Source organism: Haemaphysalis longicornis, unplaced genomic scaffold (assembly GCF_048455015.1).
Source record: "Haemaphysalis longicornis isolate Haplotype H1 unplaced genomic scaffold, Haemaphysalis longicornis Haplotype H1 scaffold_2, whole genome shotgun sequence".
NCBI lineage: Eukaryota > Metazoa > Arthropoda > Arachnida > Ixodida > Ixodidae > Haemaphysalis > Haemaphysalis longicornis.
Genome location: NW_027526295.1, coordinates 189,768,671 through 189,794,321, shown reverse-complemented (window position 1 = coordinate 189,794,321; position 25,651 = coordinate 189,768,671). Strand labels below are relative to the sequence as shown.

The 25,651-nt window shown below is 47.4% G+C and overlaps 1 protein-coding gene across 3 annotated transcripts in view; it reads right to left on the bottom strand.

Annotated features, from left to right (window-relative positions):
* Window positions 1-457: 457 nt before the first annotated feature.
* Window positions 458-25,651, bottom strand: part of LOC144169662 (excitatory amino acid transporter 2-like) — a 110,637-nt gene continuing 85,443 nt past the window's right edge. For all 3 annotated transcript variants that reach the window (XM_077698933.1, XM_077698931.1, XM_077698930.1), the window contains exons 4-10: window positions 24,732-24,774; window positions 23,700-23,802; window positions 23,418-23,544; window positions 20,270-20,503; window positions 19,315-19,509; window positions 5,380-5,514; window positions 458-2,259 (exon numbers count right to left, since the gene is read on the bottom strand). In XM_077698933.1, the coding sequence (XP_077555059.1) occupies window positions 2,100-2,259; window positions 5,380-5,514; window positions 19,315-19,509; window positions 20,270-20,503; window positions 23,418-23,544; window positions 23,700-23,802; window positions 24,732-24,774 (997 nt within the window). In that variant the 3' untranslated portion in view covers window positions 458-2,099. The remainder of the gene's footprint in view (window positions 2,260-5,379; window positions 5,515-19,314; window positions 19,510-20,269; window positions 20,504-23,417; window positions 23,545-23,699; window positions 23,803-24,731; window positions 24,775-25,651) is intronic.

Genomic DNA, 25,651 nt, shown 5'->3' with positions numbered 1-25,651 from the left:
AGGCTTTTACAAGTGAACTAGTGAAGACGATGACAATATCAACATAGGAATCGCTGTCGATAATACATGGGAAACATATCGTGGAAACTATACAGGAATGTGCGCTCATCGGTGATGCATAGAGAAAAATCGGCTGTGTATCGGCTTGCTTCGCTGCAAACGACGTCGAAAGACAATAGCATTTGTGTCGCCTCCGCCACGCGTCTTTCCTCCGTTCCCGCCCCTCGCGCTCACATTCTACATCCCCGTCTTCCCATTCACTCCTGTCTGTTCCCCCACCTCCCATTCCCCACCCACGATTCGGGTTGGAATATTGTAAGAAGATTATCTCTCTTTTTCTTTCCCAGCCCTATCTTAACCCTATCATTTCCCCTTTTTCCCCTCTCCTCCGATCCGTGTCCACCCTTCCACTCCTCCTCCGTTTCGTACTCTACGGCGCTTTTCCCTACCCCCCCCCCCCATGACTCTCCCTTTCTACCGCTCTCTCAACATTAACTCTCCTCCACTGCATATCTTTCCTCCGCCACGACAGTCCCTCTTCTCGATTCACCTTCCCACCATGCATTTCTCCTTTTTGTTCAACACACCCCCAACAAGCACTCGAGTCCTCCCCTATATTCTCGTACTATTCCTTTCCACCTCTGGTCGCTTCAATCCCCTTTTATGACCCCCCTGTGCCTCCTACGATTTTCCCGCATTCTCCTTTATTCTCCCTTAATATCCCACCGCCCCATGCGCACCCTTCACCCTCCACTTGAACATTTCCATCCCTATGCCATTAAATACAACAGCCGTGGTCACAATAAAAAATTCTAGCGCAGTATTTCTCTTCCGTGGAGTGGTAAAAGCAAAGCAAGGCGAGGTTGTTGGTAGAATTTTGTGCGTCGGAGTTACTGTTATTACTAAAGAGGTTTTGATCACGACCTCGAAAGAACGACAGGGCGTAGTGCATGTAGGTGTCTAGTAGCAGTTTGCGTTTGAAGACTAGCGTAGTGCCGGAAGAACATTCCACACGAGGTAAATAAACGCGGCATACATTTCTGGATGACGAAATCCCGTGTGGTGCACTTGACGACGAAGGTCGCTTGTTAATTGTGGAACCTTAACGGCTTAAATGCATGAAGGACCGCGCAGAACAGGAACGACAGTTGTTGCGCGACGAGTCCCTTCGTTTAGGTGTTGACACAATCAACACGACAGTCAGTCTCTCGTGTTCCTGAGTGTTCGCGGATCAGTCACCACACCGTCGCCTTCACGGTGTAATATATAGAGGTGTATCAAAGACGCGTCACCGCCACGCCAGTCTTTATAAAGTTTATGGTAAGAAAAAAAAATAATATTATGCCTTTAGCTTTCACACTGTTTTCGGCGAGATAAGTTTACGTGTACGCGCATGCCGTAGTTCCTTCCTCCTGCATCTGCGCGTCACCTGCTTCGGCGGCTGACGGGATATTCTGTTATCATAATCCAAATCAGGAATTTACGGGCCCAAGTTACACGCTGGCCTGCGTATTACACTGAAACAAGCAGGTGATGCGTCATGTGCACCGAAATCTTGTATGCCCAGCGTACTCATCAGCGTACCTCGTGCTCATCGCGGCGCAACTGCTCAGCATACGCCATGGCCGATTCCCCCGGGTTACTCGACAAAAAGCAGCCTGAAGACTTTTGCTTCCGCTATTATTACAAAAGAGTCATTAGCACAAGCGCGCGTGTGTTGGCGGTAGCTCTGGCGTGGCGATGATGAAGCAGCTGATCTTTTTGGTGCCGGTTACTGTATCGAACTTGATTTAAGCAGCCTGCGGTCACGATCACTTCCCCTTTCTTGTGACGTCGTAATTCGGGAAAAATAAAGCGAACAGATCCTGGATACTAAGCGCACTCGATTATTGTCAGAGCCCGAAACATGTGGAGGGGACGTTGATTGGGTAGAATTAAAAGCATGTATCATAAAATGCCAGTAGGACGTGAGCTATCCGTAGTGACAGGAAACTAAAAAGGATGGAAATTATTGGCCGCAATCGATCTCTTTTACGACTGAGTCGTCGATACACCTTTATATATTACGCTGTCGCTTCCTCTTTTTTCCGGCTGTCTAATCACAGGGTTGAGTCTCGAAGCTTGTCGACGGCCGCCTCGTCGTCCGTGACAACCACCTCGTTGAGTTCGGAGCCCTTGCTCTTTCGGAAGCATATGTGGTCGACCAGGGCGCTTGTGAAACAGTCTCCCAGGCAGTTGTTCGTCGTCCGCGCACGGTCCCTGTAATGACAGGTATGCGTGTTGTACTTACTAAAATAAATTTAGAGCCCTGACTACTGTGCAGATGGAAGGCCGGCTGTGTTGGCGGATAACTGTATTGAGCTATGCGAAGGAAAGTTCGACATCCACCTCAACGCAGCCGTACGGCTACAAAAGAAAGCTGTACAGCTTTCTCAGAAACTTCCCCGTCGAAGAAAAACGCGATGGTCCAAGTTAAGCGGTGGTCTCGGGTTCGAATCCTGGACCAGGACGATTTTTTCTTCAATTGCGAAGTTTCGGAGAAAGCTGTACAGCTTTCCTTTGCAGCCGTACGGCTGCGTTGAGGTGGATGTCAAACTTTCCTTCGAAGAAACTTGCTCCACCTTGGGGATTTCCCCTAAATCTGGTCGATTTTATTGAACCATGTATGGTGACACTGGTGATCGAACAAACGCAAATACATTTAAGTTCTTTAGAGTTAATTCTAAATTATTTCTGATATAATTGGTTTGGAGATAGTTTCGGCAAAACAAGTTGGAGCCTTTTTCTCTAACCATACTCCCTGCATAGACGGCCATGTGTTGGTAGCAACCAAAAATTCTGTAACTTTACAATTAACTGAGAACTATTTAAGACAAGGAAACGAAACCCGATGTCTTAGTGCCCTATTTCAGCATGATTGCTTTCAAGGTACCTATATAAGACTGACAGCTGCGAAAAACTTTACACTGGCTCTTAAGCCACCACGTGCGATTCTTAGTCGACGCGACCCGATAGACGCACCAGTTTTGATCAGAACCTTGAGCGCGAAACAGCTTCGCTCTAAAAACAGTTAACCTGTCTCCCCTCACAGCAGCTGAATAAGGAGTAACGGAGAGAAAGGCTGACAAATACCGACGCCTGACATTTGATTTGTCTGAAAATTGTGAAGTGGGAAAGGGAAGAGGGAGGGGGAGGCAGTCCCGCAATACAAACCGCCACACTTAATTGCATCACGTGGGGACAGAGCGTGGGATCTCACAGAGAGAAAGCAACCGTACCTTTTTTCTTGAATAGTCGCAATTTTTCTTCGACGAGAAAAAAAAATCATTTATCCCTCCGTCATCGACTACGATGATTGAACGCGAAGCTTTCTCGCGATGAATTTCTTGGTTGGCCAATCCCACACTGCCAGTACGTGATACTCTGGCGGCACCACTTTTGTAGAATCACCGCAGCAGCTCTCGGGTATGCACTCCGAAGGCTTAACGTGCGAGTTTGGGGTCGATGGCGTGAATCGATATCTGATGCTTGGCATTCAGAGAGCACTTTTTTGAGTTGGTGCCGGTTAAAGGTGTTAAGCCTCAAAATGTGACGTTAGGCCTAAGGTCATCAACCTCGAAATGCGACGCTGGGCATAACGTCCTACGGCTAACAGCTTCACGGCATGCAGAGCAACATCATTCTCATCGTGCGTCGAACTGTCGGTAACGGCTGTATACTTTCACCAACATAACGTTTGGACTATGTACGTCCCGTCGTCGCACACCTGCGTCACCTCTTCCCTCTGCAGCGGAGGGGTCCTAACGGAGCTGTCGTCAAGCTTCGCAGGAAAGCGTGTTAATTTTTCCAAGCTTCACCCACGATCATCATCGTCGTAAGTTGACTCTCCCACAGTGTATTTTCGCGTACGGATATCATCAGTGAGAGGCTGAAATTTTCGCTTTAAAACGTTACCTAGTCGCTCCAATTCAATGCCTTGACCTTCAACTCTTTCGGTTCCTGTGTTGCTTTCCTTCGGGGACACATCCCCGGGATTCTGTCACAGAGGTGTGGTTGCGGCCATTTACGCGCAGATTTCGGAGACGAGGTGGCTGACCTGTTAATTGCTCTTCTCCAGTATAATTTACTTCCCCAAAAGTTGGTTTCTGCCCTATTCTTCAATCTAATGACACTATTCTAGAACTCTTTGCAACTGCGTACTGCGTACTGCGTACTGCGCAGTACTGCGTACTACAACTGCGTACTGCGCAGTTGTTTCGTCCCTTCAATTCCTACAGATTAATTTTAGGGTGCGTTGAAGGCGATGTTCCTGCTCACGAGTGTATATGATTTCTCTCTCTCTCTCTCTCTCTCTCTCTCTCTCTCTCTCTCTCTCTCTCTCTCTCTCTCTCTCTCTCTCTCTCTCTCTCTCTCTCTCTCTCTCTCTCTCTCTCTCTCTCTCTCTCTCTCTCTCTCCATTTCCCAGGCAATGCCGGCTGGGCACTTTCTGTTACACCTAGTGTCGCCTAGTGGTTAACTTCGAACACTGCCGCAAACTTCTCTCTCTCTCTCTCTCTCTCTCTCTCTCTCTCTCTCTCTCTCTCTCTCTCTCTCCATTTCCCAGGCAATGCCGGCTGGGCACTTTCTGTTACACCTAGTGTCGCCTAGTGGTTAACTTCGAACACTGCCGCAAACTTCTTGATCAACTGCTAAAACGAGCCTGCTGCCCGGCCTTTGCGGCCCAGCGGGTAGCAACGCGGATTTTCTCGCTTACACACTGAGTTCGAGCACAGAGGTTTGCCTTTCGTATTCCTGCGATTTAAAATTGACAAATTTTGGCTCTCCTAGGTCTAATCTTGATTGTTTGATTGTAGGGTTAAACGCGCCGACGCAACGCAGGCGACGAGACGGGCCATAGTGGAAAGCTCCGGATTAATTTTGGCCAGCTGGGGATCTTTAACGTGCACCGAAATCTCGTACACACAAGCATTTTCGCTTTTCGCCTCCATCAGAAAAGCGGCCGCCACGGCCTGGAATCGAACCCGCGTCCTCGTGCTCAGCAGCACAACGCCTTAGCCACTGAGCCACCGCGGCGGGTTCCTAGGTCTAATATACCGATTCTTTCGATAAATAAGGGTGGTTTAGTATGTTTTATGTCGGTTTAGATGCGGAGAGGAGCCTGTCACCATGTTATTTAAAGTAATGCATTGAGCCGGAAGTGCCCGTCCGGCGCGGACATGGGAACATATTCTCACGTTATGGCGTGGGCGCATTAGCACTAAAGAGCTACCGTTTTTTGGCCAATCCCCCACGTGCATATGTGCCCTGAGCGGAGGAACAGCAAGAAGAGGAAATCGTTGGCGCAACCTCGTGTCCTTGCAATGGGCAGAAAGCACTCACAGGAGCCACTCGACTGTGAAGAGCAGGCTGACGTCGCTGACTGGCGCTCCGATGACGGACAGTGTCATGACCATGAGAAACAGGGCCGCGCTGGGAACTGATGTAGCTGCGACGCTGACCGCCGTAGCGGTCACCCTGCGTTAGAGGCACATTGGCCGATGTTTGGGGCGTTTGACACGAAAACTGGTCGCATGGAGACTGAGTGCAGGGTGCTGTTTATTAGGTATACATAAAACAAAAAAAACACTCGGTGAAAGCATTCACATTTTTCCTGATTCGTGAATACAGGTCGACATGAACACCGCAGGGGGATATAGACTTCATATAGAGAACTTCCAGTTTTTCGAATGCGTCTTTTTGGAATCTAAAGAGCTCAGCATAAGGAGCGCTTGGCGTTCGCATAGATAAAGTTAGCGCGTGTCCCATTTGGGTATGCCCTAGTGCCATACAACCATTCATACACCCAGTGACAAAGTGAGGACCAGCCAACGCCGCAGGAAGCAGCTAGTCAAATAAATTACTTCAATCAGGTTGCAATCTAAAACTGCAATCAATTTTTGAATATCAATCGACCAATAATTTCAATCAATAACTACTTCTGACAGTAATGCAAACACTAAAGCAATTGCGACAAGGTTGGCCGAGAGAGGCCAACTTTCGGGGACATTCCGAAAGCTTCGAAAATCTGACACCACGTGGCGTTCCGAGGTGGAGACTTTTTCTTTTTTTTTCTTTCCTTCTCCCCTACTCGGGAGGCCCGAAGCCGCTCTTACCAACACGCCCCAAGGGCCCCCCTCTTTCCGGTGAAGCATGCCGAATTATCAAAAGAAGCAAATAGGAGGGTCGGGACGTGCACAAAAGGCCGTGCTCTTTTGTGCTCTTCGGGTCTCCACCATTCCTAACCATACAAGAAAACACGGCTGGGCGCTCGCGGGCCGCGCACGAGTGGGTGTCTTCGGTCCCGTGAATGCGACTTCTTACCTCTGGAGATGTAGCCGTTTTATGCTCCTTGCGCTGTAAAATATTTCAGCAGTGTGCCTGCGAGGGGCTGCAGCTGTACATATGTGTTGGAAGCAAGCGCTAACAGCAATTAACTGCACTTCTCCATGCGTTTTAACGTAGTAAATATTCAGGGAGTGGTCTACAGTAATATTATTATTCAAAGGCTTGTGTTTAGAATTGTATTTAGTCATCGCTACTGAATATTTTAGGTGAGGCGTTGTTGACGGTTTTTTACTTCGCGGGCAACTTTAGCTGCCGAAAAGGTGGATGTTTATAGCGTATATTATCTCGGGAAAAATTATGGTGTGACCTGGCAGATCTTTCATTTCATCACGGCGAGTTCATTTACTTGTCGTAATTAGGTGGGCCACAGTGAAATAGTCAACGTTGAGCAATTGTTGTAAACATATGAACGTCTACGGGATGGGAATTGTTACAGAAAACGGCTGTAACTCTTGTTGTGCTGAAGAGACCCCGAAGCATATTAATGAAGTCTGACTGCTCAGGAGGCTACATGTTCATGTATAGTTTTATCTTAGGCGATATGGCGCGCGGGTAATTATGAGTCACAGTTTTAACACAAAGAACATGAAGCCGCTGCCCCTAAGACATTCCATTAGCGCGTTGAAAACACCGTAAAACAGACAGCCTCATGTTTGTCTGCTTGAATAAAACTGCAGGCTTTTCAAATTTGATTACTATATTGAACAGAAGAATAGCTTAAATCGCAAACAACAATCGTGTCGTGTTCCTTGTGCTCGTTCGGACTACGTCCGGTCAATACGCTCGCAAACAAGATACAATCGACTCCCGACAATTAAAAGTCGCTTAGTTAGAATTTTTGGTTAACTTGAAGTGATGTTCTGGGTCCGGAAATTATACGGGCAATTCGATTAAAAAATTGCCTGATAATTCGAAGCCAAAGCCAATTTTGTCGGTTAATTGGGAAGTATTTTGAATAAAAACATACAGGTAGCAGTCATTTCTCGAGGAAATTCAAATTTTTCGGCGTCAAAACACCCAGGTGATGTGTTATGTCGGCGCCCTCGCTACTGAGGCCGCCCGCAGCCATGCAGTTCACTTGAAACTCGCGCCAGCGTTCGCATGTCTACGTTCTTTGTAGTTTCCTGGCTGCACACAACTCCGTGTAAGCATTTGGGTGGTGTAGGCTTCAGGCTTCAACTTAAGCGATAAGCCTTCACACTCAGGACAAACCATGTCGTGCGCTTGTATTGGCAAGGAAAGTCGAGGTTGTGACCACAATCAAGAAGGAAGACGTGTAGCGTAGTTATGGCATTGCTCTCATTGTGCTTTCTGTTTCATTGATTGATTGATTATGAGGTTAACGCTCCGACGCAACACAGCCGGTGAGGCGTGCTGCAGTGGAGGATTAATTTATACAACCTGGAAATCTTGAACGTGTGCCTAAATCACGAATACATGGGCGTTTTCACTTCTCGCTTCCATCGAAAAGCGGCCGCCGCGGCTGGTAATCGACACCGCGTCCCTGGGCTCAGCAGCACAACGCCATAGCCACGGCGGGATTCTGTTTGTTTGAGAGTTTTGTTAGTTAGAAGCTTTGTACGGTCCACATGGAGTTCGTATTAGTAGGAGTCAACTGTATTGCGAAATTGCAATTCGAAGCGCTTTTGTAACTCATTTCGTAGAATCATTTTCAATAATATCTAACAGCTTAGCTGTCTGATCAGCTGAGCAGGAGTAATGGTCAGTTTTTATACGAAGATTCCGTATTTTGGTACCAACTGTGCGCATCGCTGTCGAAGTTGTTCATTTTGGCTTTGAGTTTTTAAAGCGAAGCTTCAGAAAGGTTCCCATATTCCAGCAAATATTCAACAAAAAATTGGCCGCGTATCTGCTCCTTTCGTTGCAAATGCCGTCAAAAGACGATAGTCTTTATCGGCTTTTGCGAAGTGAATGCCTCCCTTCGCTTTCCCGCTCACCTCTCATGATGTTCCTCTTGCTTCGCGCTCCTCCCAAGATAAAGACGCCAAAGGTTTGCTTAAATCATTTTAAATTTCCCGCGTTCCACTGCTCCAAACCGGGTGACTCGATGCGAACGCTGCCGTACGGCGTAGACGCGCGTTAATCGAGGCGCCCTACTTCAGCGTTTATAGAACCGCGTTTCCCTACTCCACGTGCGTTGCAAGCAGAACGTGGAACCTACCTAGTGGAACCTTGCGTAACTGTTGCCGGTTGATTTCTTAAAATGGCCCCAGAAGCTATAGTGGCGCGGGCGACAGCAGGCGACGGCAGAGTGAATTCTTTTTCTGCAGTTGATGAAGTATTTAATTTCGCAAATTCAAGCATGTTTGATTTTTTTATAAAGGAACACTGCAAATATCACTTCTGTATTGATTTGTTGTCTCATATTTGCGTAATGTCTTGTTCTTCTTCAACAATGTTGAGAAGTATGAACATTCCACCGGGCACAGACGGGTAGATTTAGCTGTGACTATATAAGACTATTGCGCAGGCATTGTTTTGCTTTGGCCGGGTGGCTGAATCGGGTCACAGACAGACAGACGGACAGACATACAGACATACAGACAGACCAAAATTTCTGGGTTTAAGTAGCCCAAGAAAGACTATCGTCTTTAATAAACACGTTTTTGGCAATGACACACAACCAACCCCTGGCCTAACTTATCGCAGGATTGCGAACAAGAACGTTTGTAATAAATAAATATGTTCGTATACTAAGTCCGAATAAAAAGGTCCGCTTTACGCGTCTTTGAGACCCCTGCCTCAGAGGAATAGATCAGGAGCCCGGTGGGCCGGGAACGGCTAGCGGGGCTCCGGCCGTGGTTGGGGTCAAGATGACGACGTAGGCCACGTCTCAAGCAGTATTGTACAGAACGGCGTTCCTTGCAAGGCCGAACGTCTGTGCACCGACATGTCCGCACCAAAACGTCCTGCACCGAAATGACCTACACCGAAATGTCTGGATCCCCCGCGGAGCTTACGCAGCGTTCGATGGAGGAATAGCGCAGCCGCGAGAATGCTTTTCACCTTTCATCGTTTCTCTGGAATGGCCAGAATGCGCGTCTGGCCGATAGAATTGTTCACTGCCGAGGAAAGGTTGTTAACTGTCAGGTGGGGGGGGGTGGGGGTGGGGGGAGTTGCGCTCGCTGTGAGGTCAATCGAAGTGTCGATTGATTGATTATAGGGTTTAACGCGCCGGCGCAACGCAGGTGATGAGGCGCGTCGTAGTGGAGGGCTCCGGATTAATTTTGACCGCCTGGGGATCTTTAACGTGCGCCGAAATCTCGTACACACGGGCGTTTTTGCTTTTCGCCTCCACCTGAAAAGCGGCCGCCGCGGCTGGTGATCGAACCCGCGACGTCGTGCTCAGCAGCGCAACTTCTTAGCCACTGAGCCACCGCGGCGGGTTCATCCGAAGTGTCACCGGCTATGAATACGGCTGAGCGCGCCGCAGTGTCTCGGTATGCTGTACTGCTCAAAGTTAGAGTACGCATGCAGTTCGTCACGGCGCGGTCTGGGGGTCGACGGGAATGGGTCGAAGGGAGTGCCAGGACCTTTTGTATTGCACGCGTCGTGTTGACAAAGGACAGGAATTTCGTCATTGTTGGGCATACTTTTGTCGCATGCGGTATGGACAATACCTGAGAAAGGCCGCTGGAACGTGGACGGCCAGCGTTCAGAGTTACTTTAGTTGGTTGGTTTCAACCTGTGCTTTTATTTCCTGTGCTTTTCCCTTATGCGTATTTCTAACCACAGCAACTGATTTGTGCGTCGTGTCAACATATTTGGATATTTTCGGTTGTTTACTTTATCTACTACCCTGATTGTGTTCGGTATACTTTGTAATTCTTGCGCGTAGATTTCATGTGTGACTACAGTGCTGACTTTTATTTTTTATTTTTCTTGACTAAAACTTGTATTGTGAACCTTGCAGCCATTACTTGTTCTGTTATGTTTTGTTACTCGCAAATTTGTGCTGTATGATCTGCAAAGCTTACTCAATTACTCTTACAAAGCTTACTCAAAGCTTACCCCCTTACTCAATTCCCTGCGCAGGGCCTGTAAGGCATTTTAGATAACCTGCAATATTGTAATAACCATTCATTAAACGCCTATGTATTGCTCCTTTCGACACAGTTCTTTATGCAAGAATTTTAATTATGTGCCTGCATGTAACTTTCTATCTGCACATCTCAAGCGCAGTAACCTTACTGCGCATTCGTAAAACCGAAGTTGAAAGTGCCATATGTACCAAAAATCGCAGTTAGACATGTCTGGAGTTTTTCCGGTTCTCCCCAAAAAAAGTTTTCTAGGAGCGTTTCTGTGGATCCATTTTATTTCAACATAATCTGCTGCCGGCAAGGCTCCTATTCGTATAATATACGTAGTTTGGTGTGAGTTTTAGATTTCACACTTTATTTCGCCTCGGGATTATCCGACACCACACTTTTATTTAAAAAAATGAAATGTAACGTTAATGTAACGACACGTTCCAATGTTCGAAGTGGAGCTGGAACGCGTGCCTTTCGCAATAAAGGAACTTGTAACGGTAACTCGTTTCAAAATTGGGAAGGAACGAGGAACGAGCTTTCTTTCCTGTTTTAGAGTAACGTGTACAACACTGGTCTGAAGTATATTTGCTGACTTTACTGCATGATCAATAAATATTTCTTCCAGTCGATATTGAAAAAAAAAAACATAAAATGAATACAACATAATCGAGGAACGATTCTCAATAAAGAATGACAGGAGAAATCGTTTCAAGGGAGTCGAGTGCATTTATATTAGGCTGTGTTTATATGCCGTCCGACAGTATTGTAAGCACTCCACTGAAGTGCGCCCACCGGCGTTGTTTCGATGAAAAATGTCCCGCCTGGATGTAGTGCCTAGAATGTACTAGGCACTGTAGTCTGGCACTGCTTCGCCTTCCATTAACGCACCTAAGGTGAACGAATCTAACATAACCTAACGAACAGAAAAAAATTGAAGACACCGAAGACTAACCTGAGCTGCGAAAATTACAATAAAATATGAAGATGTAAAAAATAATAAGCAGAGAACCGACAAAGACTCCTGGGTTATAAGGTTAAATGGATCTTTTTTCTAGTACCGGTCCTCCAAGCAGCCGCCACGGCGAACTGAAATTAGTCGTAAGGCACTTCCCCCCAAAGTCGGGCTTTCGCAGAACCTGTGCACAAGATATCTTCGGCCTGCAGTGCCTCCCGCACCCACGCGTCACCTGCGCTATTCACGTGAATGTAGCAGGTGCACGCTCGCGTGACCAATCTGCAGTGGCCGGAGCGCCCCTTTTTCTTCACTTTTTTTTTTTTTCATTTTCGTTGCTCCCTCACTGGTAACCAAGTGATGCTGGGTGGTCAGCCTCAAAAATTTTCGCCCCTTTCTTTTGAACGCCTTTTTTTGTGTGCACGTACGGATTCGCTGGGAACTGTCCGAAAAGAGAAAACAAAAACGTACAGCCCTAGGAAGCATAACCGCTCCCTAAGCAGCAAGCTGAGGGGCGCCTTTTTGTTTATTTCACCTGAGGCTACCGCCAAGAATGGCGTACCGGCAGTCCGCGCATGCGCAGATCGCTACTGGTAAAAGGTCCATTAGCCAGTGTTTAAGGTGTGGTAATGTATTTTTATGTAGTTTTCTCTAAATGAGCTTCACAAACATTCGGTTACCTGAAAAAAAATGCAGAAAAATCGTATGAAAATATTTATGTAGGCTGGACTGTCACGCTAAAATGAATTTGCAAACACTGTTGTCGCTAGCTTTTTCGCAGACAAGCCCGTGGAGGAAAAACGGTCCTTTTTGGAAACAGCTGTTCAAGCTCGTACGGGTTGTGCTCGCAAATACCACTCATTCCCGTATTAGGGCTTTCTGGTTGCACGCGTACTTTCATTTCATTTTAATTCTTCGCCCAAGCCTTCACCCATTCCCTCCCCACCCTCGTCTTTAGGTTTCAATCTCCCCCGGATTCCTTTTCCACTCATAATATTTTCGGTTTCCCTTGAAACCTTACAGGCCTCTGAAGCCTCACTGCATTGATGCAAGAAAAAGCTATACGTGCACCATGAGCTCACTCAACCTCAATTACGCAACAAAAAGCCACCCGAACTTGAAGCCGCTGAGGACACAATGTTCAGGTATCGTTGGCGCCTGTCCCTCCCATCGAGGAACAAGCTTGCTGGCTACACCTTTCCGCGCGTGGGGTCCTGCCGAATGCGCCTCCCCTCCAGGAATCGCTCTTTCTTCGCCTTCTGTCGCCCCACCGGAAATTACCTCTTCAAGTCGTGCATATCATAGACACCCCAGATAAACATCGCTTTCTTCCATTATAAAAAGGTGGTGGTGGTGGTAAAAACGTTTATTTGAGCTTTAGGGGAGAGGGAAGGGGAAGTGGTCAGCCTCCCATGTCCAGGAGGCCGCGAGCCCGCGCCGATTCCAGAGCTCGTTTCACCAGGCAGAGCTGCTGCTCCGGTGACGAGCTGGTCAGAGCGGACTCCCACTGCTCAAGGGTGGGGGAGTGAAGGGGGGTTGGGTGCTGCGGGCAGGAGAAGACTAGGTGGAAGGTGGTAAGAGGAAGGTCACACGCTTGGCAGTTATGGGGGAAGAGGGATGGGGAGATGTGTGAGAGAATCGTGTGATTGTAGAAAGTTTCCGTCTGAAGGCGGCGATAGACATAGGCTTCATGTGGGGTAAGGGATGGGTGGGGAGGAGGGTACCTTCTTCTGTTGTTTGTGTAGTGGGAAAGGATGGAGCTATAGGTAGAGTCCAGCGGTGTTAAGGTGGTGCTTGCAGAATCTGGACGTCCTGTGGTATCTAGCCTTGCAGAGGGGAGTGCCCGGTTGTGGAGAGCGCGGGCTGCGGCATGGGCCGCTTCATTCCCAGCAAGACCAGAGTGGCCAGGGGTCCAAATTATTGTTATTTCTATTTCTTCGGGGAGACAGTGAAAGATGGGAAGAGCTTGAGGGGGTGCCAGGCCAGCTTGATACCACCGGCATGCTTGCTGAGAATCGGTGATGATGGTTAGGTAGGGCTGTTTTTGGTGGGTGGTGGTCGCATGAGCGACGGCGAGTGCCTCTGCTGTGGGAACTGGTAGCTGCTTGTAGGTGGCTGCAGTGGCGAGATGGCCGGTAGAGTCCAGGGTGACGAGGGTGGTGTGTGAACCGTTGGGAGTATGGGCGATATCCGTGTAGCGCGTTTGGGCGTCGGTTTCATACCGCCTTGTGAGTGTTCTGACACGAGCTTCTCGCCTTCCCCTATTGAACGTCGGATGCATATGTTTCGGGATTGGGGCGACCCTAAGCCGCTGGCGAATGTGAAGAGGGATGCGTTGAAGTTCGTGAGTTGCAGACGGGGTGGACCGCCCAATGGTGCGAAGCACGTTCCTGCCAGTGGGAGTAAGGGCCAACCGTTGTAGCTGTGAGGTTCGTTGGGCTTCCAGAATTTCACTGAGGGTATTATGCAGCCCAAGTTGGAGTAGACGCTCAGTAGAGGTAAATGTAGGGAGGCCCAAGGCAGCTTTGTAAGTTTTGCGGATTAGGGCATCCAGCTTGGTGGTTTCTTGGGGTCTGAGATTCACAAACGGGGTTCCGTAGGTGAGACGGCTGACCATGAGGGCTTGGACAAGACGGCAAGTGTCTGGCTCTTTTAGACCGTATGCCGATCCCCGGATTCGGCGTATAAGGTGGATGAGCTGGGAGACTGTTCGGTGCAGTTGGGGGAGTAGGGCAGAGCCTGAACCATCCCAGTGGAAGGGAACGCCTAATATCCTGAGCGTGGTAACTTGGGGGATAAAAGAGCCACTTATGGTGACCTGTGGGTCAGGGGTGGGCGCAGCCGGGCGGCCTCTTGTGCGGGCGCGGAGGACCAGTAGGGCGGACTTAGATGGCTCGCAGGTCAATCCCCTGGGCTGAAGGTAAGCAGTAGTGGTGTCGACTGCTTGCTGAAGGATGTCCTGTTGTGCACCGCTAGAGCCTTGGGTGGTCCAGAGAGTCAGATCATCAGCGTAGAATGCGTGGCGTAGGCCGGGAATGGCTAGCAGTTTGTCAGGGAGGTGAAGCAGAGCTATATTAAAGAGAAGAGGCGAAATAACCGATCCTTGTGGTGTTCCCTTTGCCGGGGTGTGGAAAGTAGGCAAGAGTAGAGGGCCGAGTCGGAGTGTAGCTGTTCTTTTCTCAAGGAAGGCTTTTACAAAGCGAAAGGTATTTACGCCGCAGTTCGTGGTACTCAGGTTTTCCAGTATGGCTTCGTGGGTGACGTTGTCAAATGCACCCTTGACGTCGAGCGTTAAGATTGTTTTGGGAGAGGTGCGGCTCAGGTGGTCCACCACCTGTTCCTTGAGCTGCAGGAGGACGTCTTGAGTGGATAGGTGTTGCCGAAACCCAAACATTGTGAAAGGGTAGAGGTTGTGGTCTTCCAGGTATGCGGTGAGGCGCTGATGTACTAGGTGTTCGAAGAGTTTACCGATGCATGAGGTCAGGGAGATTGGTCGAAGAGTGGTCGGCGTCAGTGGCTTGTTGGGCTTTGGGATTAGTATGATGTCCGAGTGTCGCCACTGCTCAGGTAGAGTTCCCCCCTGCCAGTGATAATTATAAAGTTCGAGGAGATCTTGGAGTGTGTCCTCGTCGAGATTGCGGAGAGTGCGGTAGGTAATATGGTCCTTTCCTGGGATGGTGTTGCGGGTGAGGCGGGCCAGGACAGCTTGAAGTTCAGTGAAGGTAAAGGGGGCGTCTAGTGCTTCGTTAGCTAGGCCCGTATAGCATGTGTCGGGGATGGGTGGGTAGGTAGTAGGGTCGCCAAAAAGATGGTCACGGATCGACTTGAGGAGTTCTTGAGAGGGGAGAGCGCTGTTGCGGATTAGTTGATGGATTCTATGGTTTGTGTATCTCTTAGTATTGGTGTTGTCGAGAAGGGAACGGAGGAGATGCCACGTTTTCTTTGAGTGGAGAGTGCCTTGGAGCTGATTGCAGAAAGAGTGCCAATTTTGTCTCTGGAGATCGGCGGCATATGCTTGCGCTTGCTGGGTTAGGAGGGCTATGCGCTTTTTAAGTTTACGGTTATGCTTCTGCCGTTTCCAGCGTTTAGTAAGACTACGACGCGCGTCCCAAATGTGCATAAGGTGGGGGTCGACTGCCGGAGTGCTGTCGGTAAGTGCGATTTCTTGGGTGTGCTTTTTAACCCGGTTTTCGAGGGCCTGGGTCCAGTCACTTAAATTTTGGCTTATTGCAGGGAGAGGGGTTGGATCTTCACGGAAGGCGGACCAGTTAGTCAGGCGTGCGGTGCCCGTCCGGGTCGTTTTCTTTTTGGTTGGGAAGCGAAGGGAGAGGAGATGATGGTCACTGCCGAGTGTTTCGTCGAGTCGGGACCATTGGATCCTGGAGATGTTTTTAGTGAATGATAAATCAGGTGTGGTGTCTCTGGTGACACTGTTGCCGGTGCGGGTTGGAAAGGTGAGGTCGTTTTGGAGGATCAACTGGTGGTTCTGGGTGGCGCGTAAGAGGGCCGTGCCTTTCTTGGAGGCAAAATGGTAGCCCCATGCAGGATGTGGGGCGTTGAAATCTCCGAGGAGAAGTAAAGGGGCGTCCTTGGACAGGGATGCGGCTTCGTAAATCAGTGCCTCAATGTTGTGGAGGTTATCAGATGGGGGACTGTAGATATTCAGGATGAAGATGCTGGAGCCAGTCGGCCTTGTGGAGATGAGCTCTACAAAGGTATGAGGTACGGTTTGATTAAGACAATGTGATTGGGCCGGATGGGAGTTATGTACGAAAGTGGCGGTGCGATGCTGGGGGTCTTGCGTGAAGGCGGTATAATGCGGTAGGCGGGGGGTAGGAGTGTTGGTCTCTTGCAGGGCAATGACATCTGGAGGATCTTGTTTGGTAAACAAGTCTAGCTGGTGTCGCTTGTTGTTGAAAAAAGGAAAAAAAAAATGAATAGGCTGGTTTGGCGAGAGCTGAGACAGTCGTCTTCATGAGAAAAACAAGTGACACACTCCTCTGTTTAACAAGGGGGCTGGTAGATGAATAGGAGAAAGCCTGAAAATTACCAATAAATATAGTTATCAAATGAACCAGAAATGTGCTCGGAATTGCGATTTTATAATACTTTCTTGTTGAATGTATTGACTGGGCTCACTCTAAGCGTGTGTGTAAGGAGTAGAACCACCTTTACCACTGTGATGTTAATGGATTGTTTCAGGAGGAGCGGCTTTGTGTTCCTTGTATTAAAACTGCGACTGGCAAGTACTCATAACATCGATTGGGATAAAACTCCCTGCGATTATATAGCCGCTTGATCCGTCAAGCGTCATTCATTCGTTTCAGGGTAATTACGAGAAGTAAAGAAACTGCACAGGGCGTAGTGACATAGCAATCGTATCGCACCGTGATTTCTTCCCGAGATACAGAACTACAGAAGCTTCGTAGGAATGTTGGCTTCGTCGCAAAGCATATTCTGCTGAACGATCCCGCTTACGGGCCGCGACAACAGGAAATGAAGTCGAGTGAGCCATATACAGCTTCCCGCAAAATAAAGATCACTGCCACCTAATTCTCACATAAAACATAATAATTGCCATCGTTGATCGGCTCATGAATCAATCATTCAAATTATTTGACTAATTAAAATGTTTGATTGATTGATTGATTGATTGATTGATTGATTGATTGATTGATTGATTGATTGATTGATTGATTGATTGATTGATTGATTGATCAAAACGTTGTTATTCGGATATGGGGAAAATTCCCCTTGATTAATAAAATGCCGTCGGGGTCGAAGCCCCTTAGGGGGTCGGGCTGTCGGCGTCCCGTGTCATCGTTGTCGTCGTATCATGTAGTCACGGCACTAAAACACCGGGATACTCGTTTTCCAATTCCTCGCGCTAGAACGTAACGCATACTAAACGAACGCACCGGGACACTCGGTATACAGGGCTTCGCGCCAGAACGTTTTATCTCCGTCGTCATAAACTCCTACTAAAAACACACCGTGACACTCGCTTTCCAACGACTCGCGCTAGGACGCTTCGTGTTTCAAAGACACGAGACTTACAGCAAAGCTGTATATCATACCCCCGAACGGTTTCATCTCCGTAGGCAAAACCGCCAAGCCGCCGAGAATACACATAGAGTCGTATACCCTTCGCCCCTCCGCAGGTTTCACGTTAGTGAAGATGGCCCGGGACTAGTTTGCTAATCATGCGCAGGTCCAACCTTCGACTCCGCGTCCTTTAAATGTACGTGTACAGAATATAACATGCAGAAATGGCCTCTACAGAAGGTTTTGTACCAAAAAGCCTTCGTCCAAACGTTGAAATGTTCGATGAAACGGCCTCCGGGAGTTCGATAAAATGGCGTTTGATAAATTGCCGGGAACAATTTCGCAATCCGCCCACCTGCTCTCTCCCTTTTTTATTTGTCATGGTTATTTTTCCCGTGAGTGCGGGTAAAGTAGTTTTAAATATTTCCCGAAGGTAATTTGAAAAATCTCCATTTTCTGCCCCAGTATCGCGACACAAGGAAGAAATCGAGAAGCTCGCTCTGGGAATTCGAAAACTTTAGGGGGGCGAGGAACCAACAATTTATGCTCTGCAGGGCTGAAATTTTACCTGTGAGTGCGCTTTAAGTAGTTTTAGGTATTTCGCGAAGGCCTTTTTAAAAATCTTTCTGTGCAGCACTAGTATAACCGCTAGTATTGCGAAACAAATCAGAAATCAAGGGCCCCTTATGGAAAACTTTAGGTGTGTGAGGAACCGGTAATTAATGCTTTACACTGCTCTAATTTTCGCCGCGGGTGCGCTTGAAGTAATTCTAGGTATTTCAAGAAGGCCTTTTGAAAAACCTGCTTCCGTTCGAGAGCTACGATTTTTTTTTGCTCCCTCCCATTCAGTTACGCTCGCCGTCGACGGCTGCCGCCGAGGAGGGCGCTAGGCGTCTTCGGAGGCGCGTGTCCCCGAAAGTTGGGGATGTTGCAATCTCAGCTCTGACGCGATTGAGGCCATGACCCTTGTGTCTCTTTCTGACGTTAACAGCGACGATAACTTCTTCCTTCTACGCAAGTTTATTTCCCCCTGTTCAAGCCTCAAAGCGTAGGAGGTGGAAGAAAAAAATAAGCATCGGGATAATTCTGGAAATTATTTCGGGTGAATAAAGGACAGATTCTTTCATGATTAAGGGGACCCTTCTACAGTTGCGATAAGCGCTTTCACGATTTCCTTCGCGTCTGGAACCACTGCGAAAGCTATAGTTATCGCCAGCACGGAGCGGCACTGCGTGATTTGCTCGTCGCACCAGACACGCGCCTTCCATTTCTGCTTTGTTTCTGTGGCCTTTTTTAAAGCTGTTATCGAAAAGCGTTCATTGCTGCTACTGAAGGAAAACCGGCCAACAGCCGCTACATGGCCTTAATGACGCAATTCGAACCGTCGAAGAACGTCAAGACAGGGAAAGAGAGAAAAATCTTTTTAGTGAGGTTCCAAGTTATCTGATGCGCATGGAGCAGTAATGTTTGGCTGAGGTACTTTGTGACCCCCTAATCTAAGTACTGGGTGTGTTGGGTGACTATGTTCTGCAAACATTTAAGATTTCAAAAAAAGTTGAAAAAAGTGTTGCAGGGTCCCTTTGAAACGCTCAAGTTGGGAAGCGGTATCTTACTATGGAAGCAGGAACCGCTCATTACTCAACTATGTAGAATGAAGATATAGATCACGTATGGGTGATATCTTCTGCAGTAGCTTAAATGGTTATGCTCTCGAACCGTGACGTCTCTGTTTAGAAGGAGCTCCGCGTATATTAGACGTTTACCAAACTTATCAAGCGATCCCACATGAAAGGGGAGGTGAAATCGAATGCGTGGTCTATTTCCGTTTCTGCCTTCGACCACAAGGCACTCGGCGGATCAGGACCTTCGGGGCGTGCTTACAGGATGGCGAAATAGTCTCCGGAGGAGATGATGATGCCGTTGAGCTGCGCGATGAAGATGCTGCAGACGGTGATGAAGAGTGCCGTGCCGTTCATGTTGACGGTCACGCCTACGGGCACCACGAACCGCGTGACCCGCTTGTCCAAGCCGCAGTTCTCCTCCAGGCACTTGAGCGTCAGGGGCATCACGGGCGCACTGCACACGCGCGCCCGCGGGCAGTGTTACGGCGTTAGCAGGAAAGCCTTTGAGAACATTCTAAAGAACATAACACTGTTCAGTGGGGGAACTGGAATCTCAGTTGCTGACATTTTACATAATTCTGGGCAGCTTTGTGAGTCACACACATCGAAAATTTGCTGTTTGTTAGCTCCGGCTGTCCTTTCGCCTCGATAGATTTTTGGTTAAAAGGGTAGTACATCAGGGGATGGTTATTATCAAACCTTTATTGTTGTTGCAGCTTGTTGTTGCCACAACCACCTTGTTGTTGCAACAGCGACAAAATTGGCGGAGTGAACTGAGAGACAGTGAATTGACAGACACATTAAACCGTGAAAAAGAACAGCTCCTGACAGGAAACGAACCCACGCAACAGCCGCCAGACATGATTGGGTGCTTTGGCAGGTTTTATATCTACTCTGAGTTGATCCTCAGGGTGTACCCCGCGTTCTGTATTTTATCCGGCCGCGCCCCAAATAACTTGCTTCGCTTTTCTTGCAAAAGGTTATCCGCCGTATGCACGCTGGTTGCAAGCTATTTAGAAATTACACTTGATTCTACATGAACAAAAATTAGTAGAGTGTAGCTCCAAAAACGGTATGTACTGCCGTGTTGTTCCGATCGGCATGTAATAGACAAACCGAACTGCAATTTTAAGAAAAGCCCAACAACGGAACACGGTACTTTCCGCACGTACAACAAAGGTTCACAGATGCAGCTGGTTTTGTACGGAACCCACCTGGCTGCCGTGACGAAGGCGCAGAGCCCCACGTACGCGAGCTCCCCGAGGAAGCGGAACGGGTTCTTGCGCGTTACCAGGAAGTAGAGCAGGCACTCCACCACGAACAGTTCGACAGCGAGGCCCGACAGAACTGTGGCCACAAGCAGCGCCATCTGCTGAAACAGCGTCACGATGCTCTTCACCGCCAGGATCCGAGCGCACAGCAGGCTCATCACGCCCACAGGGGTCATCCTGCGAGGATGTAAAGAATTCCAACTTTTGAAGGCGGCCTACAAGAGAAAGATGGAAAGGACGGCTCCCGGCAGGGACAGGTGTGGTCCACTGACGCGGGGAGCAGTCTTATTTTCTTTCAGGTTTTTATGTAAGCGCTGCGACTGATAGTCTGGGCAATAGTTTCTAGAAAAATGCTAATAAATGTCTTTGCAACTTCTGTACGGTTGCAGCTGAAGTGTTATTTCTTCCACTTTTTTTTTTAAATATTTTGAGCATAAGCGAATGGATGATTGAAATTCAAATCCACATCCGCGCTTTGGGACACATCGCAGCTCTGGGCTACTGATGAATTTGGATGATTTACGGTTCGGCTGAAATGGGTCATGCATACAAAATACAAGTTTATTTTATTCGAAAGATTGCGTGTTTTATAATGCCCCCAGCGCTTGCCCGGCAGCAAATGATGCCGTATTCGCAGAGAAATTAATCAATTTAAGTTAAATTTTTTATTCTACCTCCACATCGTGTGTTTTCGTGATGTCTTCAATGAAGTCATAACGGCGCGTATTCAAACGAATTTCCACTGCGTCATTCAGCTCTGTAGCATCATTGCTTGCCATCAAACCTCCCAGATGGCGCTAGCATATTCAGCCACGGACCATTGTCCGCCGTTGCTTTGTTTTTGACCGTATTTACACCTGGCTTGTTTTGTTACGGTAGAAAGTATTTGTTACGGTAGAAAGTAGTCGTTTCGTGAACTATGGGGTATGCTTGACAAACAGGGTCACGTAAGGCAACGTCACTTACGCCATTCAGCGAGTGTCGTATAAGACAACTCCAAAGCAGCGGACTGCTGTGCAGCTAAAACAAGCATAGTGCGCCCTCTACCAAAATCAGCATGCATCGGTACTTCTATGTTTACGTGTATTTTCATAACTTTAATTGTTTACCGCACCATTCTTACTCCTGTAAAATGGATATGCATTAGCAGCATTACATTTAGGCGCAAATAGCTCTTTCGGCAGCCTTATAAGCCCTGCCTATTGGCGTTTGCTTTTGCCGGTCTCAGCCAATCGCAGAGATGGCGCGTATGACACCATAGGTTCTGTTGCGGGAAATGAGCTAGTGGGTCGCATGGCTTATTCCCTTTTTTCCTCATTGTATGGCTTATTTGAGCGAGGTGTGCTTCTAACGAGTATGATTCTAACGAGGCAACTTTTTGAATGAACCAAACTTGTGTTTCGTCTGCATGATCGCTTTAAGTGTGCCACGAAATGTAGAAAACAGCAGTGTTTTTTTATGGCGTCCTCTTCTCCAGATACAAGTTCCACGTGTGCAGCAGTGCAACATGTTACTTAGTCGCTGAATGACCGTGAGGTGCTTCACCTTTGCTTGCGTACCATGAACTTGTGCGCATCTCGTCTCCGCTTCGTCCCATTTGTGGCGCCACCCCTCACCCTCAAAGTTCTATACCAACCAGCTCAAGTTTCAACTCTTCTCTTGAACTTTTGCTTTCATCAAGCATGCCACAACCGTAAGCAGTCACTCGAAAGAGAGTTTCGCCGCCGAGGAGCTGGCTAAGCTTACTAGGCGGTCTAAAAAGGGCAAAATTATATAAACTTGTAATCTACAAGGAATGCGTTGCTTCTGACGCACGGGGAAGCATCTTAATGAAGAATAATTGAGAGCCATGGCATAACAAAGATGACAGGCAGCTGCCATAGCCAAAGACAGTTGGGATGGGTTGTATATTTAGCGCGAAAAACGTGAAGCATTACCTTACATTGCGGGGACCTAGAGGGAACATATATTTCACTTTTGCTACGGGCTTAAGCTACAATCGGTGTGGCTATACCGATATATGGATACATATGTTATATATATCAAGTGTGGCTGCAAGATCTTACCTCTAACGAAGTACATCTGAGAAGGTTGTCACACAATAGTGCTACACACTTCTAGACCAGAAGGCACAAAGACGGCAATCACTGCTATCAAAGCTACAAAATAGGCCAATGACGACACCCAGCATAATATTTGACTCGAAAAATGTGGTCTGGGCTGCCACTTCGCGTAATGGAAGTGTGGCTGTATGGATTGCGCGATGCCCCGACACAGACCACATTTTTGTGCCGAAGCATGCGTTGGGTCTCTTTATTTGCGAAATTTGTTTCTGTGGACACCGCGAATGGTCACTGAGGGGCACTGTGGCGCAGAAGACACACGTGCATTCCTTAAAGGGACACTGAAGATAAAACCGAAGTTGGTGTAAACAGATAGATTGGCGTCCCCATAAAGCGAATATACCAGTCTCTGGGGCAGTACCTTTATAATAACCTCATAAATAATAAAAAAATGGAGCTATCAGTCGGCCAGCAGAGATTACGTAAACAGAAACTGACCGGATGTGCCAAGAGTCACGTGACGAACAATAGAATGAGAACCGCGCACACAAGATATCAAAGAAACACGTACAATCTGTATTTGCACAGTAAATTTTACGAGTCATAAGCAAATATAAATGCACAGGTATAATTCAAACCGTGCCGACATTCGCAAGCTGCCACGCCACGGCACCGCTGGCGGTTTCGATGGTTATTGCAGGTTCGGAGAAGCCGGCGTAGCGGCCGCGGGCGCGGTGCTTTACTTCGTTGGTTTTTGTATTGCTGCTATACCACACCACTGTCTGACTCGCTTCCGGTCGCTGTTTTCGTCGCCCGAAGCGCCTTGAAATAGTGCGAGGGAAACGAGAAAGAGAAAAACGCGTTTTTCCATTGTCAATTTATCCGCCATTAAAGTACTTTTCGGCGCTGAATAAACGCTGAGAAGGCCACGGGGCAGTTGACCTTTAGTCTGAACCAAACTTTCTGGTTACCTTCAGTGTCCCATCAAAGTGTTGTTTTTACTTCTTCGAACAAACTTGTACGCTTACCACATGACTAGGAAGACAATCTTCATAATGACCACGTCCAGCGCAGCAAAAAACTGCTTGAGTATTTCAACGGGCTGACCGAGAGTTCCTAGGGCACCCCCGAATACAACGCAGAATACGATCAAACCTGCGAAGGGCACACAGAAAAAAATCTCATAACCGAGCTGCCATTTGCACGAAGAACTTCAACATTCCGAAACCATGTACTCACCCAAATATGGAACAAGATTAAGAAAAAGAAGGAAAGGGAGTTGATGATGGCGACGATTATTATCAACTTACCTAAAGAGTTGGTCCCGGTTCTTCTTGACCAGTTTCGCTTCGTTATTTCTTTAGGAGGCTCTTCCCCGATCGTGACGTTCTTTTTTTCGTAGGAAGTATATCCCTGAGGGATGAAAAATCACATGAACTATTTGGTCAGCAAGTTATCAAAAACTACTAAAAATATATGAGTAGGGCCATTAAAAACTAGAAAGAAATATATTTCCAAGTTTTAATACAGCCATTATGCACTTTATCGCTCTCACTACGTTTGTCCCTGGACGAAGAGTGCTTCAAGAGCTTAGATGTTTTCATGCAAGAATATGATATCGCAATCTCATTCTCTCCCCATTTTTTGTGACGATGAGTAAAGCGTCAGAAATTATGAGGAAAGTAGCAGCACACTTGGGTACAAGTTGCAAAACGTACGTACAGAAATTACTGAGAAACACTGTTCATCTTTTTACAAGAACGTTTAAGCATTTTTCTTATATTGCCTGAGGGATATTTACGCACACCACCCACGCATGTTAACGCTAGTCAAATGCGTTCTTCAAAATATTGAGCGAAGTGGCGATTCTCGGCTTTAGCTTCTTCTCATCGTTTTCCCTCTTTCTCAGCTTTCACCCAGGAGTCCGGTATGTCTAAAAGCTAAACTTATCATCTTAATGCCAGCATAACAGACTCCTGTTTTTCTCCTTTTGGGCCACCCTAAAAATGCATAGGTACGAGAATGCTATTAGAATATGAACAAAGATAAGCAAATATCACAGTAATGTAAAACACACACACACAGACACAAATATACGCAAACGTACGCGCGTACATACGTACACACACGCACACACACCCACGTGCGTATACACACTAACTCACACCCATACAGACGCACGCGTATGCAGACACATACTCACACACAGCATATATGAGTTTTTGTGAAACAAGGTGCGCTATTGGTAAAGCAACTTTAGCGAACAAAAGCTTTGCGTTTGCGTTCTCACATCAACAAATAAAGAAAAACTAAAATGATTAAAGGAAGCAACAAATATTCACCTGCTCAACGCAAGCTTCAACGAGGTTTTCGGGAAACGCATTCCTGAAATAAACAAAAGGGCAGCAGCCGCAAAAAAGCAAAGTTTGCCAAGGTTAGTTGAAAGTTAAGCTCAAATCAGATCTAAAAGAAGCTTGTGATTTCGCCTATAGCCTCGCGAGCACCGAATGAGAACAGTCGAGTACGTTAGAACATGCACCAGCGATAGCTTTTCTAATGAAATAGGAGAAATAATAATGCGGCCGGCTGGATCTTGGGTTTACAAAGCCGTTAAACTCTAGTCATAAAAAATTCGGCCTTTTTTTGGTACTTGTCTGCATGCCATCGTAGTTAAAAGCGTGAACGAAAAAAGAACCTCAAGCCTGTGTGATGCTATAGAAGTTGCCCTCCGCGGGGGGTCTGTTTTCTCATTTTAGTATATGCGAAACATACATAGCCAACCCAACACATCCAAACACCCCTTCTCCCACGCGTGAATCGAACGTTCACATAGGGACTGCGTATTACTAGTCGAAAACAAGATAATTTTATTTAAGGACTCATTATGAAGTATTTTGGTTATGGTTGAGCCGGGCTCGAATTCCGCAGCCCGACGTATTTTCTTCAATTGCGTAGTTTGTGAGAAAACTGTGTAGCTTTCCAGTGTACCAGTTGAGCTGCATTTCTGGTGGATGTCAGATTGTCCCTTCGCACAACCCTAACGATTGGTTCAGGGCGACCTGTTGCTCTTTGCATAGTGTTGTGTTTTATATATTGACTCATTCAAGGCCGATTTACGGAGAGCGAATGCGGACGAAGGAGTAGTAAGCAATGAAGTTTGCTATGGGATGCTCCCATGCATCTATACATTGTATGGTGTTATACGTCGTTATTAGGAAAAAATGACGAAATGGAAATGTAATTTGCATAAATGCGATAGTAT